Source organism: Aethalodelphis obliquidens, unplaced genomic scaffold (genome assembly GCF_003676395.1).
Source record: "Aethalodelphis obliquidens isolate GAN/ISIS:26980383/991018 unplaced genomic scaffold, ASM367639v1 scaffold22, whole genome shotgun sequence".
Classification (NCBI taxonomy): Eukaryota; Metazoa; Chordata; class Mammalia; order Artiodactyla; family Delphinidae; genus Aethalodelphis; species Aethalodelphis obliquidens.
In genome coordinates, this window is record NW_020837966.1 from 14,314,745 (window position 1) to 14,332,514 (window position 17,770).

Genomic DNA, 17,770 nt, shown 5'->3' on the forward strand with positions numbered 1-17,770 from the left:
CCAATATACATTTGCAGTTTAAAAGTACAATAACTGAAATAAAAAATTCACGAAAGGAGCTCAACAGCTGAACTGAGCTGGCAGAAGAGCCAGGGAAATTGGGACAGGCCAACTGAGGTTATCCAGTCTGAGAAACAAAAGAATGAAGAAGGTGAGCAGAGCCACAGAGACCTGTGGGATACCATCAGGCATAACAACATACAAATAATGGGAGTCCAAGAAGGAGGAGAAAGAAAAAGGAACAGAAAGACCATCTGAAGAAATCATGGCCCCAAACTTCCCAAGTTGGATGAAAAGTTTACATCTACACATCCGAGAAGCTCAGTGAACACCAAATGGAATAAATTCAAAGATCCACACCTAGAAGCTTCATAGTCAAACTGTGCAAAGACAAAGAATCTAGAAAGCAGCAAGAGCACAGCAACTCTTCACATACGAGGGATCTTCAATAACATTAACAGCTGATGTCTCATCAGAAACCATGGAGGTGAGAAGGCAGTAGGAAGACATGTCCAAAGTACTGAAACAGAGACTGTTAACTAAATTCTATATCCAGCAAAACGATCCTTCAAAAATGAAGGAGAAATTACAACATTCTCAGATTTAAAAACAAAAAAACGAGGGCTTCCCTGGTGGCGCAGTGGTTGAGAGTCTGCCTGCCAATGCAGGGGACACGGGTTTGAGCCCTGGTCTGGGAAGATCCCACATGCCACGGAGCAACTAGGCCCATGAGCCACAATTACTGAGCCTGTGCATCTGGAGCCTGTGCTCCACAACAAGAGAGGCCGCGATAGTGAGAGGCCCGCACGCTGTGATGAAGAGTGGCCCCCGCTTGCCACAACTAGACAAAGCCCTTGCACAGAAACGAAGACCCAACACAGCCAAAAATAAATAAATAAAAAATAAAAATAAAGGAATTCCCTTAAAAAACAAAAACAAAAAAAACCAGAGAGAATTTACAGCTATCAGACCTGCCCTACAAGAAATACCAAAGGGAATCCTTCAGGCGGAAATGAAAAGACGTGTCAGTAACTCCACATAAACAAAGAAAAAAACACCATTAAAGGAACTACATAGGTAAATACGTAAGGACTTTTGTTTGTGACTCTCTTCTATTCCTGTTCTTTGAGGAACTCTCTTCTGCTCCTCTTCTTTGAAAGTATCAACAAAACTGAATAATACATAGTTACAGTAGGGTAGGGAAAAGAAGAGAGAAAGGAGAGAAGACTCAAATGCTAATCAAAGAAAGGACAATACTACCAACCTTACAGCAACAGACAAGAATACAGAGGAATACTATGAGTAACTGTACACCAACAAATTAGATAACCTGTCTGAAATGCACAAACTGAAAGCTGACTCAAGAAGAAAAAGAAAATCTGCATAGATATAACAAGTAAAGACAATTTTAAAACTTCCGACAAAGAGAACTCCAGAGCCAAATGGCTGGTGAAATTTACCAAACATCTAAAGAATTATCACTAATCCTTCATAAATCCTTCCAAAAAAGAAAAAAAAAAAATAGATGAGGGGTGAACATTTCCTAACTCCATTCTATAAGGTTAGTATTACCTGATAACAAAACCAGAGAAAACAGAAAACTGTAGACCTTTATGAGTAAACATGCAAGAATTCTCTACAGTCAGTAAAACCAAGAGCTGGTTCTTAGAAAGGGTAAACAAAATGGACAAACCTCTGGCCAGGCTCACCAAGAAAAGAGAGAGGACCCAAATAAAGAAAATAAGAAATGATAAAGGAGAAGTAACAACCCATACCACAGAAATACAGAAGACCGTAAGGTAATACTATGAACAAATTCATATATGAATTTGGCATTTGTATATGCCAACAAATTCGACAGCTTAGGATAAATGGACAAGTTTCTAGAAACATATGGCCCACCAAAACGGAATCGAGAAGAAACAGATAAATTGACCAGATGGATCACTAGGAGTGACGTAGAATCTGTAAAAAACACAAAAAACCTCTCTACAAACTAAAGTCCAGGACTAGGATGGCTTCACAGGCAAATTCTACCAAACACACAAAGAAGAACTTATACCGATCCTTCTCAAACTCTTCTAAAAGATTGAAGAGGAGGGAACACTCCCAGAGACATTCTATGAAGCCACCATCACCCTGATACCAAAATCAGACAAAGACACTACCAAAAAAAGAAAATTACAGGCCAAATCTCTGATGAACAGCAATGCAAAAATCCTCAACAAAATATTAGCAAACAATGCAACAACACAGAAAAAAGATCATACACCACGACCAAGCTGGATTCATCCCAGGGTCACAAGGATGCTTCAACATACGCCAGTCAATCCATGTGATATACCACATCAACAAAAGAAAAGACAAAAACCACATGATCATCTCGATAGATGCAGAAAAAGCATCTGATAAAATTCAACATCCATTCATGATAAGAAATCTTAACAAAGTGGGTACAGAGGGAACACATGTCAACATAATAAAAGCTATTTATGACAAACCCACCACCGAGTATATAACACTCAACAGTAAAAAGCTGAAAGCCTTCCCGCTAAAACCTGGAATAAGACAAGGATGCCCACTCCTACCGCTTCCATTCAACATAGTGTTGGAAATCATAGCCCCAGCAATCAGACAATAAAAAGTATCCAAATCCAAATTGACGCCACCCACAAGGGCTTAACTTCCGAAATATACAAACAGCTCATACAGCTCAATATCAAAAAAACCAAACAACCCAATCCAAAAATGGGCAGAAGACCTAAATACACATTTCTCCAAAGACGACATACAGATGGCCACCAGGCACATGAAAAGATGCTCAACATCGCTAATTATTAAGAGAAATGCAAATCAAAACTACAATGAAGTACCAACTCACACTGACTTGAATAAAAAAAGACCTTCTGTAAGCTAAAAAATAAAAATACTTATTTGTTAATAAATTATAAGAAAAAAAAATCTCAACAAACATACTACCAAACCAGGGCTTCCCTGGTGGCACAGTGGTTAAGAATCCACCTGCCTATGCAGGGGACACAGGTTCGAGCCCTGGTCTGGGAAGATCCCACATGCCGCGGAGCAACTAAGCCCATGCACAGCAACCACCGAGCCTGCGCGCCACAACTACTGAGCCCAAGTGACACAACTACTGAAGCCCACACACCCAGAGCCCATGCTCCACAACAGAGGAGGCACCGCAATAAGGAGTAGCCCCCACTCGCCGCAACTAGAGAAAGCCCGTGCAACAGTGAAACCCAACGCAGCCAAAAATAAATGAGTAAAAGAAAAATTAGAAATATAAATGAAAAAACAACAAAAAACTAACAAACCAAATCCCATAACATATAAAAAGATGTTATACCATGACCAAGTTGCACTTATCCCAGGAATGCAAAGTTGTTTTAACATCCAAAAATGTAATACACCGTATCAGTAAAATAAAGGGAAAGAAATCACGTGATTCAACAGATGCAGAAAAAGCATTTCACAAAATCCAACATAAAACACTCAACAGGGCTTCCCTGGTGGCGCAGTGGTTAAGAATGCACCTGACACAGGCCCAGGTCTGGTAAGATCCCACATGCTGGGGAGCAACTAGGCCCGTGCACCACAACTACTGAGCCTGCGCTCTAGAGCCCGCAGGCCACAACTACTGAGCCTGTGTGCCACAACTACTGAAGCCCGTGCGCCTAGAGCATGTGCTCCGCAACAAGAGAAGCCACCGCAATGAGAAGCCCGTGCACTGCAACAAAGAGTAGCCCCTGCTCGCCACAACTAGACAAAGCCCGCACACAGCGATGAAGACCCGGCACAGCCAAAAATAAATAAATTTATTAAAAACAAAACAAAACGAAACACTCAAATTAGAAATAGAAGGGAAATTCATCAACTCAATAAAGGTCATCCACTGAAAACCCACAGCTAACATCATACTTAATGGTGAAAGACTGAATGCTTTTCCCCTAAAATCAGGAAAATGACAAGGATGTCCACCCTCATCCCTTCTATTCAACATTGTACTGGAGAACCTGGCCAGGGCAGTTAGATAAGAAAAAGAAAAAAGCATTCAGATTGGAAAGGAAAAAAACTACCTTTTTGCAAATGGCATGATGATCATATATTAAAAAAATCCTAAGGAATTCACCGAAAAACTGTTAGAACTAATAAATGATTTCAACATAGTTACAGGATACAAAATCAACATAAAATTCAATCCCATCTCTATACACTAGCAATGAAAATTTAAAAATGAAATTAAGAACTCCATTTAAGTAGCACCATAAAGAAAAAACACCAACAGGAATAAATTTAGCAAAAGAAAGTGAGACCCGTATAACGGAAGCTATAATAAATTTCATTGAAAGAAAGTGAAAAAGAGTTACAAAAAGACATCACATGTTCACAGATTGGGAAGACTTAATATTATGATGGCAATACTCCCCAAATTAATCAAGAGGTTCACTGCAATCCCTATTTCAAAATCCCAGTCGTCTTTATTGCATAAATGACAAGCTGACCCCAAAATTTATGGGGACATGGGAGGGACCCATAATAGAAGAGTCTTCAACCAGAAGACCAAAACTGGAGGACTATGTATGAGCTAATAAAATTGTGCAACTCTTAGAAGAAAACATAGGTGTAAATATTTGTGACCTTGTCTCTGGCAATAGTTTCTTACATATGACATCAAAAGTACAAATGACAAAAGAAAAAAAAAAAGAAAGAAATTGGACTTAATCAGAATTTAAAACCTTTGTGCTTCAAATGTCAAGAAAACGAAAAAAACAAAAAAAACCCAGCCACAGACTGGTAGAAGATATTGGCAAACCTTATATCTGCTGAGGATCTAGTATCCATAATATATAAAGAACTCTTATAACTCAACAACGAAAAGACAAATGACCAATTAAAACATGGGCAGAAGATTTGAGTAGCCATTTTTCCATGGCAGATATACATATAAGTCCACTAAGCATGTGAAAACATACTCAACATCATTAGGCATTAGGGAAATGCAAATCAAAACCACAGTGAGATTCCACTTCACATCCACTAGCATAGGTACAATTTAAAAGGCAGTACCAAGTGTTGACAAGGATGGGGAGACATCAGACTCCTCATACATTGTTGAGGGGCATACGAAATGGTGCAGCCACTTTGGAAAACAGCCTGGCAGCTCCTTAAAAAGTTTAGCATGGAGTTACCGTATGACCCAGCAATTCCATTCCTAGTATATAACCCAAGAGATTCCACACACAAACTTGTACGGCAGTGTTCATAGCAGCATTATTTATAATAACCAAGAAGAGGAAACCACCTGATGAATGGCTAAATAAATGTATACCCATACAATGGAATATTTATTCAGCCACTTAAAAAGTAATGAAGTACTAAAAATACATGATAAAAAATTTATACTAAGTGAAAAAGGCTAGTCACAGAAGACTATGTATTGTAGGATTCCATTTATATGAAACATCCAGAATAGGTAAATCATAGAGACCTAATGTAGAGGAGTGGCTGCCAGGGGAGGAGACAGAGTGACTGCTAATGGTTTTGTGGTTTCTTTTCTGGGTGATGAAAATGTTGTAAAATTAGATAGTAGTGAGGGTTACACAACTGTTCCATGTTCTAAAAACCACTGACTTGTACACTTTAGAGGGGTGAATTTTATATGTAAATTATACTTCTCTTTTAAAAAACAGCTTTGTTTAAATATAATTTCCTTACAATATCATTCACCTATTTAAAATGGACAATTTCACGGTTTTTTGTACATTCACAAATATGTGTAACCATCATCACAGTCAACTTTAAGAACATTTTTCATCACCTCAGAAAGAACCTCTGTACCCTTAGCTATCATCCCTCTCCCTCCACCCCTCCCCAGCCCTAAGGAACCACTTATCTACTTTCTACCTTTACAGGTTTTCCTATTTTGGACATTTTATGAGAGTGGAATCATATATAACATACAGTGTTTTGTGAATGACTTCGTTCACTTAGCCTTATATTTCAAGGTTCATCTACATTGTAAGACTGATTCCCTTTTATGGCCTAATAATAGTCCTAATTGTATGCCTATACCACATTTTATTTACCCATTCATCAACCGATGGGCATTTGGGTCCCTTCCACTTTTTGGTCAGTATGAGTAATGCTGCTATGCACATTCATGTACAAGTTTTGACGTGGACATACATTTTGTTTCTCTTGGGTATTTACCTAGGAGTGGAACTGGTGGGTGATATCGTAACTCTACGGTTAGCTGTTTGAGACACTTCCAAACCATCTTCCAAAGCAGCTACGCCATGTTGTATTCCCCTCCCCCAAAGCGTAGGAGGCTTCCTCACCAACACTTGTTGGTGTCTGACTTTTTGATTCTAGCTAGCCTAGTGGGCGTGAAGGGGTTATACTTGCATTTTATAAAAAAGGACTGGGAGATTCCCACAGAGCTTGAAACTTTGATCTCCTGCCAAGTGTTTTCATGATTCCCATTAGTATTTGATGATTGTTTGGGTTGGAGCCTGAGTGAAAATGTGGAGGTGGCTCTGAGAAATGTGTCAAAACTGCTGCATCTCAGAGTACGCCAGGGCCACAGGCCGGAGGCTGGGGGCAGCGTGTCCCAAGTCCTGCCGTGGCTCCTATCCAAAGGGAGAGGTTATGCCCTGTGGCACGAGACAGGACGGAGGGGCAGAAAGTGCAATTTCAGGGAGCTCTGTGACAACAGAATGGTCAGGGACCAGAAACCCAAGGAACAATGGATGGCACGGCTATTCCATCCTAGGCAAGGGGGGGCCGTGTGCACAGTGCCCATGAGAATGACAGTAAAGACAGCTGATTCGGCAGGGCTGCTACCACGTTGATAGTGTACTTAAGGCTTCCTGCTGGACTGGGTCAGGAGAAAGGAAAGCAAGCCTGCTCTCAGAAGTGATGGAGGTGCTGGTGAGTGGGCGTGTGGAAGGAGGACACCTGTATCTTGATGTCAGCAGGCACACTGGCTACTGCTGTGCCCAAAAAGTAGGACAGAGAAGTGGACCACTGGGGTCCCCAGACCCTACGGGAGCCCCTGGTTGGGAATATCACACGCAAGGCTCAAGGCAGACCAGAGGGATGAAAGGCAGCAGGACGCACCTGTCCAGCAGTTCCAGTCAGGCCCGGGAATGCCACCCTCGCTCCTGCTTAGAGCAGAAACCAGCAACAACCCAAAATTCATCTCGCTCTTTGAACACATCTTTCTGACCACGAGGCTGCATCATCTCTATTTGAGTGTGGTGTGTGGTGCCTGTGCGCACGTACGTGTGAGTGTATGTGTGTGTTTCTGTGTTCAGATGCTCACCATTTTCTGTGCTCTTTGCAGCCAAACTTGGATCCCAACCACCCCTGGTCCAAAAGATGGCAAGACCTACATGCCAACAGTCGGGAGGAAGAAAGAATTTAAAGCTACCAGTGCCGATTCCAGTGCTTTGGAGACACAGCAAGAGCGCAAGTCAACATGAAGGAATTCTTTTTACTACAGCAGCTGTTCTCCTGAGACCCATTCTTCCTGTGTTTAACCTTTCATTCTTGGGGCTGGAAAGAAACACACAGGAAAACCCCAGCCTCCTATGCTGAGTAAATTCACGGCTAAATCCGGGCACCAGCGCTGGCTTGAAACAACACAGCCATCTTCCTGTAACTGATTATTTGCCGTGTAACTGAAGCAGCTCGTGCTTGCTCCTGATTAAACGCATGCACTCCAAGAACCACATAATGAGGCAACGGCACCGTAAACACTACGTGTGGTTTCAGTGGGAAATAAATTGTATCCAGCAGCTGATGGGTAACCATGGGCTAGGGCTAGGGTTGGCTCTGATCACAGGAATCACTCCCATAGTGAAGCCTCCTGGCCTCCTTACCCTTTGTGGAAAATAAAAAAAAATCACAAAGACAGTCTTACCACACACGAAACTCTCTGGCGGCACGGCAAAGATGCTCTGGCCCTTCAGTGACTCTGGGTGGGCACAGGTGGCTGTCACGAAGCCCTGCAGCGTCCTGCCCAGCAGCCACGGGGGCAGCCACTTCAGCTGGCAGTCGCACAGGAAGCTGTCGCTGCTGATATGGCTGAAAGCAAGACAAAAGGGTCGTGTGAAGTGTGACCGCAAAGAAGGGATATCTGCCTCTGTGCCCCGAATGACCCATCGCCTCCGATCAGCTTCTGCCGTGAAAGTCAGCAAGCTTGAATGGGAGATGCTCTCTCTTACGGTTCCTCTCCTGCGACCTAGAGCGGTAAGTACAGTCTACCTGGAGACTGTGAGAAAACGCAGCTTCTGGCTCAGTGGGTTGGATTCTGCATCGCTAACAGGCCGCCAGGTGATGCTGGCTCCACTGGTCTAAGGGCCACACTTCAAGTAGCAGCCACCCGGAGTTCACACGTGTCCCACGACAGCCACTGCGCTCATGTGACCCCAGGGACGCCGTCTCCCGGCCTCTGAGCATCCCGCAGACAGGAGTAGCACAGCCTCCTCTCTGCTTTTTCCCACCCCCCCGATAAGCCACTTGGAGCGTCCAAGCTCCATGCGAGGCTCCGATCTCAAGCCCGAGAAGGGCTCCCTTTTCCGTGTGGCTGCTGTTTTCATCTGGCAGGGCTGCATGTTTCCTTGCATCCAAACGTCCGCCTCGCGGGCGTGCTCCCCTCTTGTCTGTGTATTTATCTCCACACCAGCGCTATTCAGGAGGCCGGCAGGATTCGGCTCCGCTCCCTAAATAGTGCCTGGGAGTTAATTGCCACTGCCCAGGGAGCATGAGAACGCACAACTTGGGTTTTGTGAGGCTCCAACCAAAACAGAGCATATTTTCTTTCTCATTTCTCAGCAACTGAGGATCAGCTTTTTCAACAGAAATCGGAATCGCCATCTCTGCGGACATTCCTTCCTGAGGAGTCACTCGAAGATAAGTCAGCTGAGGGGCTGAGCTGCCGTGTTCCTGGAAGACCTCGGGCTGTGAGCTCAAGAGCAGAGGTTAGCCCGGCATGGGGATGGACACAGGACTTATTACATGCGCTTCCCTGGAATAAACTGTCCCCGGTACATGGTGACAAAAAAGGGGTACCGGGATGCTCTGAAATTCCAAATATGTCACATGGGCCAGTGATAGAGCAATGCCCCCCCCCCCCCCATATTCCTCAGGCCCCTTTCTCGTTCTTCATTTCACTCTGACCTTCTAACGAGCAGGGAAACCATCAAACTAGTAAACAGCAAGGCAGAGAGAACCTGAAGGCAGAGAACCCAAGGCAGAGACGAAATGACATAGAATCTGCTCTTCGCTCCTCTCCTCACCGTTCCCGAATGAGCTGGGCATTTTAACAAATAATTTTGGGAAGTGCTCATTCAAGACTGAAATAATTGAGCACAAAGCCATTACAACAGGGATGCTTGCCCATATTAGACCTTACAATCAGCCCTAGGTTTTGTATTTGATGGGCGGTAGGGCTGTGCTTAGCGATACGTGGAGAGAGGCTCTGTTGAGGAGTTACTGTAGGTGGTGGACGGGCCCTCACAGGTGAGCGCGAAGAAGCGGCTGAATCACACCAGCCTCTGGAGAGCTTCCCAGGGCAGGCTGTGTGTGGTGGTTGGGAAGGCTGCCGCCAGGCACAGGAGAACTCACAAGCCCAGGCGAAGAGTGGAAGGGCCTCTCCCCGTCAGAAGCACCGACGGCTTCCCATCAAGGGGCATCTGACGTGCCTGCCCCTTTCCGCAGGAAGGCCTGGGCACTACACACGAAGTCTAGGGGAGGACACTGGCCATCTCGGGGAGCCTTTAGCCCGTTATGTCGGGGACAGGGACATATTTCATTCGAACCACAGGAACAGGAGAAAACAAATCTGACGTTTCTCCTTGATCAGAAATGTGTTTGGAAAGGGTTCAGCTTCACGTCATGCGTTCAGGGCATTTGCTGGCCGAGCTCCCTAGAGAATTTCCTGCCTCCTCTGCATGAAACCCTCCTCACACCGAGGGGTCCAGACCTTAGAAGACGGCAGGTACTCAGGGCGGACAGAAGGCTGTCCTAAAGAATGAGTTAGGATTAACGGGATGGAGGGAGAGAAATGGAGGGACCCGGTGGGACACCGACCTCCCCTCCACACGCACACATCACCTCCGAGACCAAGCGCAGGCCAGACGGGGGATCGCTGGTGACCCCAAGGCTCTGCAGCTTCCCGCAGCCAACAGGCACGGCCATTCCAGGCCCCCGCCTGCAGCCATCCCGGCACTCCGCTGGCTTATATCGCACATTTTCATGATTCCAACACCAAATGTGTTTCTAATCATCGCTTGTGGAAATTTACCCAGAGGATGACTAAGTGCACAGCACAACCTGCCTTGATCCAATGGGGGAAGAAAATGACCAAGTGGGATTAACCGTTTCTCCCATCAGAGGACTGGGCCCACGGCCAGCCCAGCTGGGTACATGCAGCGATTGATGGGAAGCCTAGGCAGGGGGCCAAGGCTGAGCCTCCAGAACCACACAGATGCATTTGCGGGGGAGGGGCTCCAAGCACCTGGAAGGGCCCAGTTAGTCCCAACTAGAAAACTGTCTCAGGAAACCTGAGTCTTCAGGAGACCCAAAGGAAAATCTTCTCTCTCTCTCTTCCCTTTAACTGGATCTTTTTTACTTCCAACACGTTATTTGGAAAGTTTCAAAGACAGAAATGCTGGAGGGAAATGCACCGTGAACACTCACAGACTCACCACTTTGTAAAATCTGAATGTTCTGTGATACCTGCTTTATCACATATCTATCCAAGTGTCCATCCTTCCACGAACTCCCGTTCTAAGATCAGGACCCTTACGAGAAAGGGCACCAACTTGACAGACTTGAATCTCGCAGGACACTGAACGTCGTGAGGCCAGGGCCCGTCCACCTCGCCTCCCCTCACTCACCCCAGGGAACGCCACTGGGGCCTCTTCCTGCTTCGGTTTCCAACTATGGGGACTGCACCCCCCTACTGCCCCATTCCCCCCTCCCCGCTGCCACCAAGGGTCTACCAGGATTCGCCGCAGGGACGAGGATGAGCTCAGGGTGCAAAGACGGCCATTGGCATGCCCGATGTTCTCAGCACTTGTAGGAACCCAAAGCTGCACCTTTAGGGAACTAGACATTATGGCTCAGACTCAATGGCTGCAGAATCGGACTCACGTACAGGAAGAAGACAGGAAACCTGGGTGTTGCCACCTGAATACTTAGATGAGCTCCTTTGCCAGAGACTAGGACACAGGCAAGCTCTTCTAACCCTTGTCGCCCATGGACCCACACGGCAAGTCTGCAGCGGCAGCATCACGGCCCACAAACACCACGGGGGCCCTGGGAACACACGTGGGCTGGGCGTCTCCTCGCTATCCCACGGTACGTGTCACCATCCCACGGAGAGCTCTGCCCTGCTCACAGCCCACCCAGATCTTTTAAGAAGCCCCTCTCAATACAAGCCCTTCATTGTAGGCACCCCTAAAAGATGAAGCACTTGTCCTTGACGTAATGAAAGGGAGGATTATCCATTTACAGAAGAGAGTTTGTTTCACATCACCCAGAGCAGCGGTTAGTCGACGACGGCCTGCAGGCCCACTGCCTGCTTTTGTAAGTAAGAATTTACTGGCACACGGCCACACCTATTCGTTGATGTATTATTTATGGCTGGTTTCTTGCTACAAGAGTCAAGCTGTCATGGCAGAGGCCCTGTGGCCCAAAAAGTTGAAAATATTTACTGTGGCCCTACAAGCCAAAGTATGCTGACCCCTGACCCACAATAAGCCCCAGAGGGCATTTTTCAAAAAGACAATTGAACTTACAGACAACCATAAACGATCACAACTATTATATAAAATAGAGCATAATCCAATGAAGGCACTTCTTACTCTGAAATCCTCTACTCACGCCAACTGGGGCCACAGAATCCCCGGTACTTACAGCTCTTTAAGATTCTTCATCTTCACAAAGGCATCAAACTGGACAGACCTGATTGCATTCTCTCCAAGGTTCCTGAAAAAGAACATTCTCTACTTAGGCAAAGAAACTCCAGGCGCCCTTCAAGTCAGCCACGTGTTTGAGCCACGACGCTCAGGGATTTTTCCTGACAGCCCAGGCTTCACCAGCGAACCAGAGGCACGAGCCAGACACCCGTGTCCTGTCCTAAGGCCACGGTAAGCGGCTCTTATTTCACCTACTTTGACACGTGCAATAACTCTGGAACGAGCCAGCCTTAAGGGTGGCATCAAAGCTAAGCCAAGGCCCGCTCAGCAAGTCAACAGGCAAAACTTCCCCAACAGAATTGTGGCCGCACTTGATTCAAAGACAAAATACCCTAAGAATCAAGTACTAGAGGCATCCGCCTCGGTTGGTGACACACGGACGTCTCAGGGCTGGCTCCGTCCTCTTCCTCCCAGGCTCTCAGAGGCGAACACACCAGGAGGAACCTCCCAGTTAAACCCAGCGTGTACTCGGCACTGCTGCGCTGCTTTAGCAGTATAAAGGGTCCTGGTGGAAGTGGAAGGGAGCCCAGGGCCTGAGCAGGCCCAGGCAATGGGGAGGCCAGGCAGGAGGACGGCATTTATCTGAACACCGAGCGGCCATATGTTCTGTAACCGTTTCTGGCATAGGCAAAACGAAGGCCAAAGTTGAAGCTGACTTAGAAGGAAGCAGCTGGTGTTTCCAAATAGCCTGTCTCAGTTTACAAAGATGCTTTTAAATTGCTCACAGACTTCCCCGGCAGCCACGTTTGGCAGGCCTGTGGGTCAGGGAAGGTACTCACAGGTGCTCCAGACCTTCCAGCCCCGAGAACGCTCTCTTAGCCACGGACTTGATCTTGTTTCCCGACAGAGTTCTGCAGTTTCCAAACATCCAGAAACAGAGGTGGGGTGGGAGCGGGAGGGAGAGCAACAAGGGAGGGTGGGGAGAAAGAGAACACACAATTAGGGTGGTGCTATCTGATAAGCCCGTCCAGGGAGAGGCAGGTGGAAATCTGACCTGTGCCGAGATTATGCATCTGAGGTATGTGGGCCCTCCCCCTTCTGAAATGAGATACTTTTATCTTTATTAGAATTTAACAGTGATGACAGGTAGGAATTGCATGCACTGTCTCGCCAAAAAGGCCCCTTGCAGTGTTAAGTGGAAATCACCTTGTCCAGCCTGGGCTCTCTCTCTCTCTCTCTAAGGACCACCCTGGGGGGAGTGTAGCCATAGTCCCACAGGGGAGAGAGAACTCACCACTGCTCCAGCGAGAGGAAGCAGTCAGGAGGAAAACTCTTGGAACTAAAAACTACCACCCACTTCTGAAAGCTGCCTTCTGGGGATAAAGGTCCCCAGAGGAGGCAAGAGGAGGACAGGACAGTAGGTACCTATGGAGACGGCCCCCCAGCTCCGGGGCACACGCTGGCAGCCAGGATGCGGCCACAGTGCGCTGCACCCCTGCCTGCGAGAAGGCCCCTCGGCTCTTCAGCAAGAGCCCGGGTTTTAAATGATGCCAATGGCCCGAGGTTATTAAATCCTAGATAGACAGGTCCTCAACGGTCAGCCCCCCAGGCTATCTAATGCCTGTACCTGGACCACCTACCCATGAGAAGGGGGGTCTCGCTTCCAGAGAATTCCAATCACAGTCTCATAAGTGACTGTCCAGAGTTTTCTCAGAAACCCAAATCTGCCCCTGCAGTACACATGGAAGAAACGGATGCCTCTTCCATGGGCTGTCATCCAAAGGGAAGTCTGTGTTGGAACTGGGGTAGGAGTGGCACCTAGAGTGACTGGACGTTGGGAATGAAAAGCATCAAGGTTCCAGTTTTCCCTCCTCGTTATCAGATGCTCTGATGAGAGCCCACCAAGGAGTTCCCTCTAACTGCTGCTGGCACAGGAAATTCTGCCAGCGAACACCTGAGGTAGTGCTGACAAGTATGGGGCTCTTTGACGATGATGTCCACCGGGACTCTCCAAAGGGTAGGTTAAGAAGGACATGGGCTGCTGGGAACCAGCTCCTGGGAGGTCTCAGCACCGCAGGTGTGGGACAGGGACTCCTAGGCACTGAGGGCAGGTGGTCAGGAGAAAGCCTTAGAGAAAGGCAGGCCGGCTCAGCCCCTCGCCAGGAGGGGAATTCCTTGTCTAGAACCCACCGAGGACCAGGGGAAAGATCTCGACTAAAGGCCAGATCTATCTTCAGACCTTCGTTAAGACGGGACCCACAAGGGAAAACAGCAAGCACACAGCCCTCCCTGAGAAGAGGGAAGAAAAGAAATGCGAGCCTTGAAGAAAACCAAAGACGGCAGGGCAGCCTGGCACCGCCTGCCACACGGGCCCCGGGCTCCCACCCAAGTGCCAAAGGCTCCTGGGGCCCGGCAGGCAAGGACCAGGAGACTGCCTCCGGGAGATGGGATCACACACACAGAGGACCCAGCCCTCGCCAGGGGACTCGGGAGGCAGCCGGACCACAGGGCTGCCGCACCCCAAGTGCGTCAGGATGGGTGCCCTCCCAGGTCCTCTGCTGATGCAGCCCCCCTGGCAACTCTGGGCTCGGCCCTCAGACAAAGCAGCTCTGTGCCCTGCCTCCGGAGGGTAAAGGAGCACAACGGCCAGAGAGCCCTTTGCCTTCTCCTTCTCTGGGAGGCGGTCTGCATGGATGTGAGAACAACCTCACCCAGAAAGCGTTTCCACAACTGCACCACAGAGCAAGTCCAGCCAGCACCAGCCCGCAGGGCACCAAAGCCCGGCGCTACTGAGAGCACTGCCAGCCTCTCACTCACTCAGATGCCCCAGGCCGAGCCACTGCGGGCTCCAGGTCCTAGTGAACGGTATTGAACTGTTTAGTGAAATCTTCCGTAAACGAGATCCAGGAAAAAAAGCTGTGCTTTATATCATCCATTAAATATTAGTCACGTTGGCCTCTCCTACCACGAGGGCAGGCTGTTACTCCTAACGGCGACAATACCAATAAAACAAACTCTCAGATGCTCGATTATCCAGAAGCGCATCTCCTGTTGGTGGATTACAGTAGGTCCTCACATTCCCCAGCAGGCGTCTGCGGGTGGGGGCCGGGGCTCGGCTGGCAGACTGTGGTTCCAGTGACAGGCCGCTGTGTGCGCACGGGAGAGCTGGGGCTGTGGGCCAGGTGTGTCCCCGTGCCTGTGTGCCACGTGCTGGTGGGCAGCGGAGACATGGCGCACCTGATCGATGGCTCCCGGAAGGCAGAGCCGGCCCCACGTCCCCCGCGCCAGCGACGTGGAGCAGACGGCGACCCTGGGGATCACCTATCACACCCTCTCACCCAGCCCCGCCAACCCAGCCAAGGGTCTTCCGGCTCTTGCCGCCTTCTCCCCAGGAAGGCTGAAGGGCAGCGGCTACTGCTGTGTCACTCGGCCCCCTGCCCCCAGGAATGCCCCGGAGAGAGCTGGAACCACGGGGCGGCACCTGCCTCCTCTTCGTCCGCAAGTGACCGAACCCTCCCCTCTGCGGCTGACCTGTGCTCCAGAAACCCTGCCTCCCCTCCTCCCCGGGCTATGAGCTCAGCAGGCCCCCAGCAGGTGTTCCAAAAGCATTCTGCAAGGAGGGGCGTCGGGTGGGTGCGTGTAATGAACGCCCTGCCAGGAAGCTCCGGACTGAGGAACCCTCCCAAATGGCTGTGTTCAGCAGCTGGAAAAATGAAGGGCAGGGCAGGCTTCGCAGACGGAAGCCTTTTATGGCTCTGCTGCTCACTTGTTCCTTTCCTGGAAGACGTTTTAGTTTCGGGCTGCCCTCAGGCACGGCAGGGAGAACCCCGGGTCCTCAAGTAAGAGAGTGCAGGCCAGCTAGCGTGTCCACCTTCCCTTCTGAGGGAGGTCTCTGACCTCCGCCCCTCAGTTGCTTCCACCGCCGAGCCCACCAGCGGCTCTAGAGGGACAGCCCCCCTCCTGGCTGATGTGAGCCCCTCCCCATTTGTAATGGGTCCGACAGACTCACCCCCAGGCCGCTTAAACAGGGCCTCTCGGTGGCACGGCCACGCCGCGGAGCGTCCGCGCATTGCTCTGGGGAGACCAAAGCAGCGCGGGTTCCTCCCCGCTTCATTCAACAAACGCTGACTCAACACCGTTAGCCGTTAGGAAGGCGGCTCCAGGCTGCACACAGGCTGGTGTATGCGGAACCAGAAGCCCGGCATCCCCAAGGGCCAGGCACACCTCACGAGGCAGGAAGAGCCTCCACGTCCCGCTCACAGTGCTTTCTAACCGGAGCTGTGCGCCCGGATCACAGGAAAGCATGGGCCTTCCTTTTCCCCCCTTAATGTGGAAGATTTCACACACCCGCATAGGCAGACGGGAGGGTGTCGTGAGCCCCACGTGCCCGCCACACAGCTACGGCCATCACCTGATGGTGCCAATCCTGTTCCGTCTCTGCCCACTCCTCACTCCCAACCTGGGCTGGACCACTGGGAATATCTATCACATAGTTTTCTTTCTTTATCCAAGAAGAGGATTCTTTTTTTTTGTCTTTTGCAACATAACCACAACACCATGGCACCTAAGTAAATGACTGCATATATTTAATCATATTAAGGAACCACTGTCACTGTCCCAATTTCCCCCAGTTGTGTGCATCTCTCTGGTTTTTTTGGAAAAGGATACAAGAGCCTCCAGGCCCAAGATCCTGATCAGTGGGGCTGGGCGGGAGGAGACTGCACACTGCATTTTACAGTGTCACCGTGAACCCACTGCTTCCAAACACCCACGTCAAGCGGCCAGTGCAAGCAAGGGTTACGGGCGCTCGTGCTGCCTTCTTGGGACTTTACACAGGACTGTTACCCTAGTCCAGTGGGTCAAACGCCGGACTGTTACCCTAGTCCAGTAGGAGAACATGCTGGGGAACAGACAGCAGGCGATTAGGAAGGCGGCTCTAGGCTACGGACAGCGAACGGCTTTTGCAGAACCGGAAGCCCTAGTGCCCTCAAGGGTCACCGCCCCCAGCTGGCAGGGAAGAGCCTCCTGGAAGCCGCGACACCCAAGAACCGGCTCCAGGTTCCACCGCAGGGACAGGCCCCGCAGAGAAGGCTTGTGTTGAATGGCTGCGCAGGCGCCCAGCCCCCCGGCGCCACCATCCCCGCAGCTGCATCCTGAGCTTGAGGCTCCTCTGGTCAATGACAGGCCTCTGTCCCACCCCGTCGTGCTGTCCTGGCTCTTCCCAAACCTGCTGGGTAAAGGGCCCAGGAGGTGGGGGAGAAAGGAGCATTTGTTTAGGGGAGAAAAAGAAGGCCGACAGGCATTTGTGACCCACTATCAGAACGCAGGAGCCTCAAGAAGAGAACGAATCCTCAGACAGCCAAAACGGCTAACGCGTGCAACTCCCAGACTAGCAAACGCGTGAAAAACCCCACTTTTCAAAACAAATTAGAAACGTTAACTCTGCAGAAAGCCCCTGCCTCCACGGGCTTTCCCGGAGCCTCGCCCTCCACTGCTGCTTTCAAAATATTTACTTTATCCTCGTGCTCTGCTCGGCTCGCCGTCACAACAGGCTGGGGGAGACGGAGTGGGGGCCGTCTTCTGTCTTGTCCTCCTCCAATCCCTCCCCCACAGCAGCTAGTGAACAGTGATAACAGCTCCCACCCCCGTGCCTGTATGTTCCTTGGGAGGCATCTGTAGAGAGTGCTGGGGAGATGCAGAAAGAGGGTAGGACTAGGGGAGGCACAAGGCTTCGGGGCCACACGGGTGAGTCCCAGGCCTGCCGCCCAGCGGCTGTGTGATCTTGGGCAAAATCCCTTCCCCTGTGTTTCCTCATCTGCAGCAGA

The 17,770-nt window shown here is 49.4% G+C and overlaps 1 protein-coding gene across 2 annotated transcripts in view; it reads right to left on the minus strand.

Moving 5' to 3' along the window:
- Positions 1-17,770, minus strand: part of LRIG1 (leucine rich repeats and immunoglobulin like domains 1) — a 120,845-nt gene that overhangs the window by 8,740 nt on the left and 94,335 nt on the right. For both annotated transcript variants that reach the window (XM_027121337.1, XM_027121338.1), the window contains 3 exons: positions 12,785-12,856; positions 11,944-12,015; positions 7,943-8,106 (listed from right to left, as the gene is read on the minus strand). In XM_027121337.1, the coding sequence (XP_026977138.1) occupies positions 7,943-8,106; positions 11,944-12,015; positions 12,785-12,856 (308 nt within the window). The remainder of the gene's footprint in view (positions 1-7,942; positions 8,107-11,943; positions 12,016-12,784; positions 12,857-17,770) is intronic.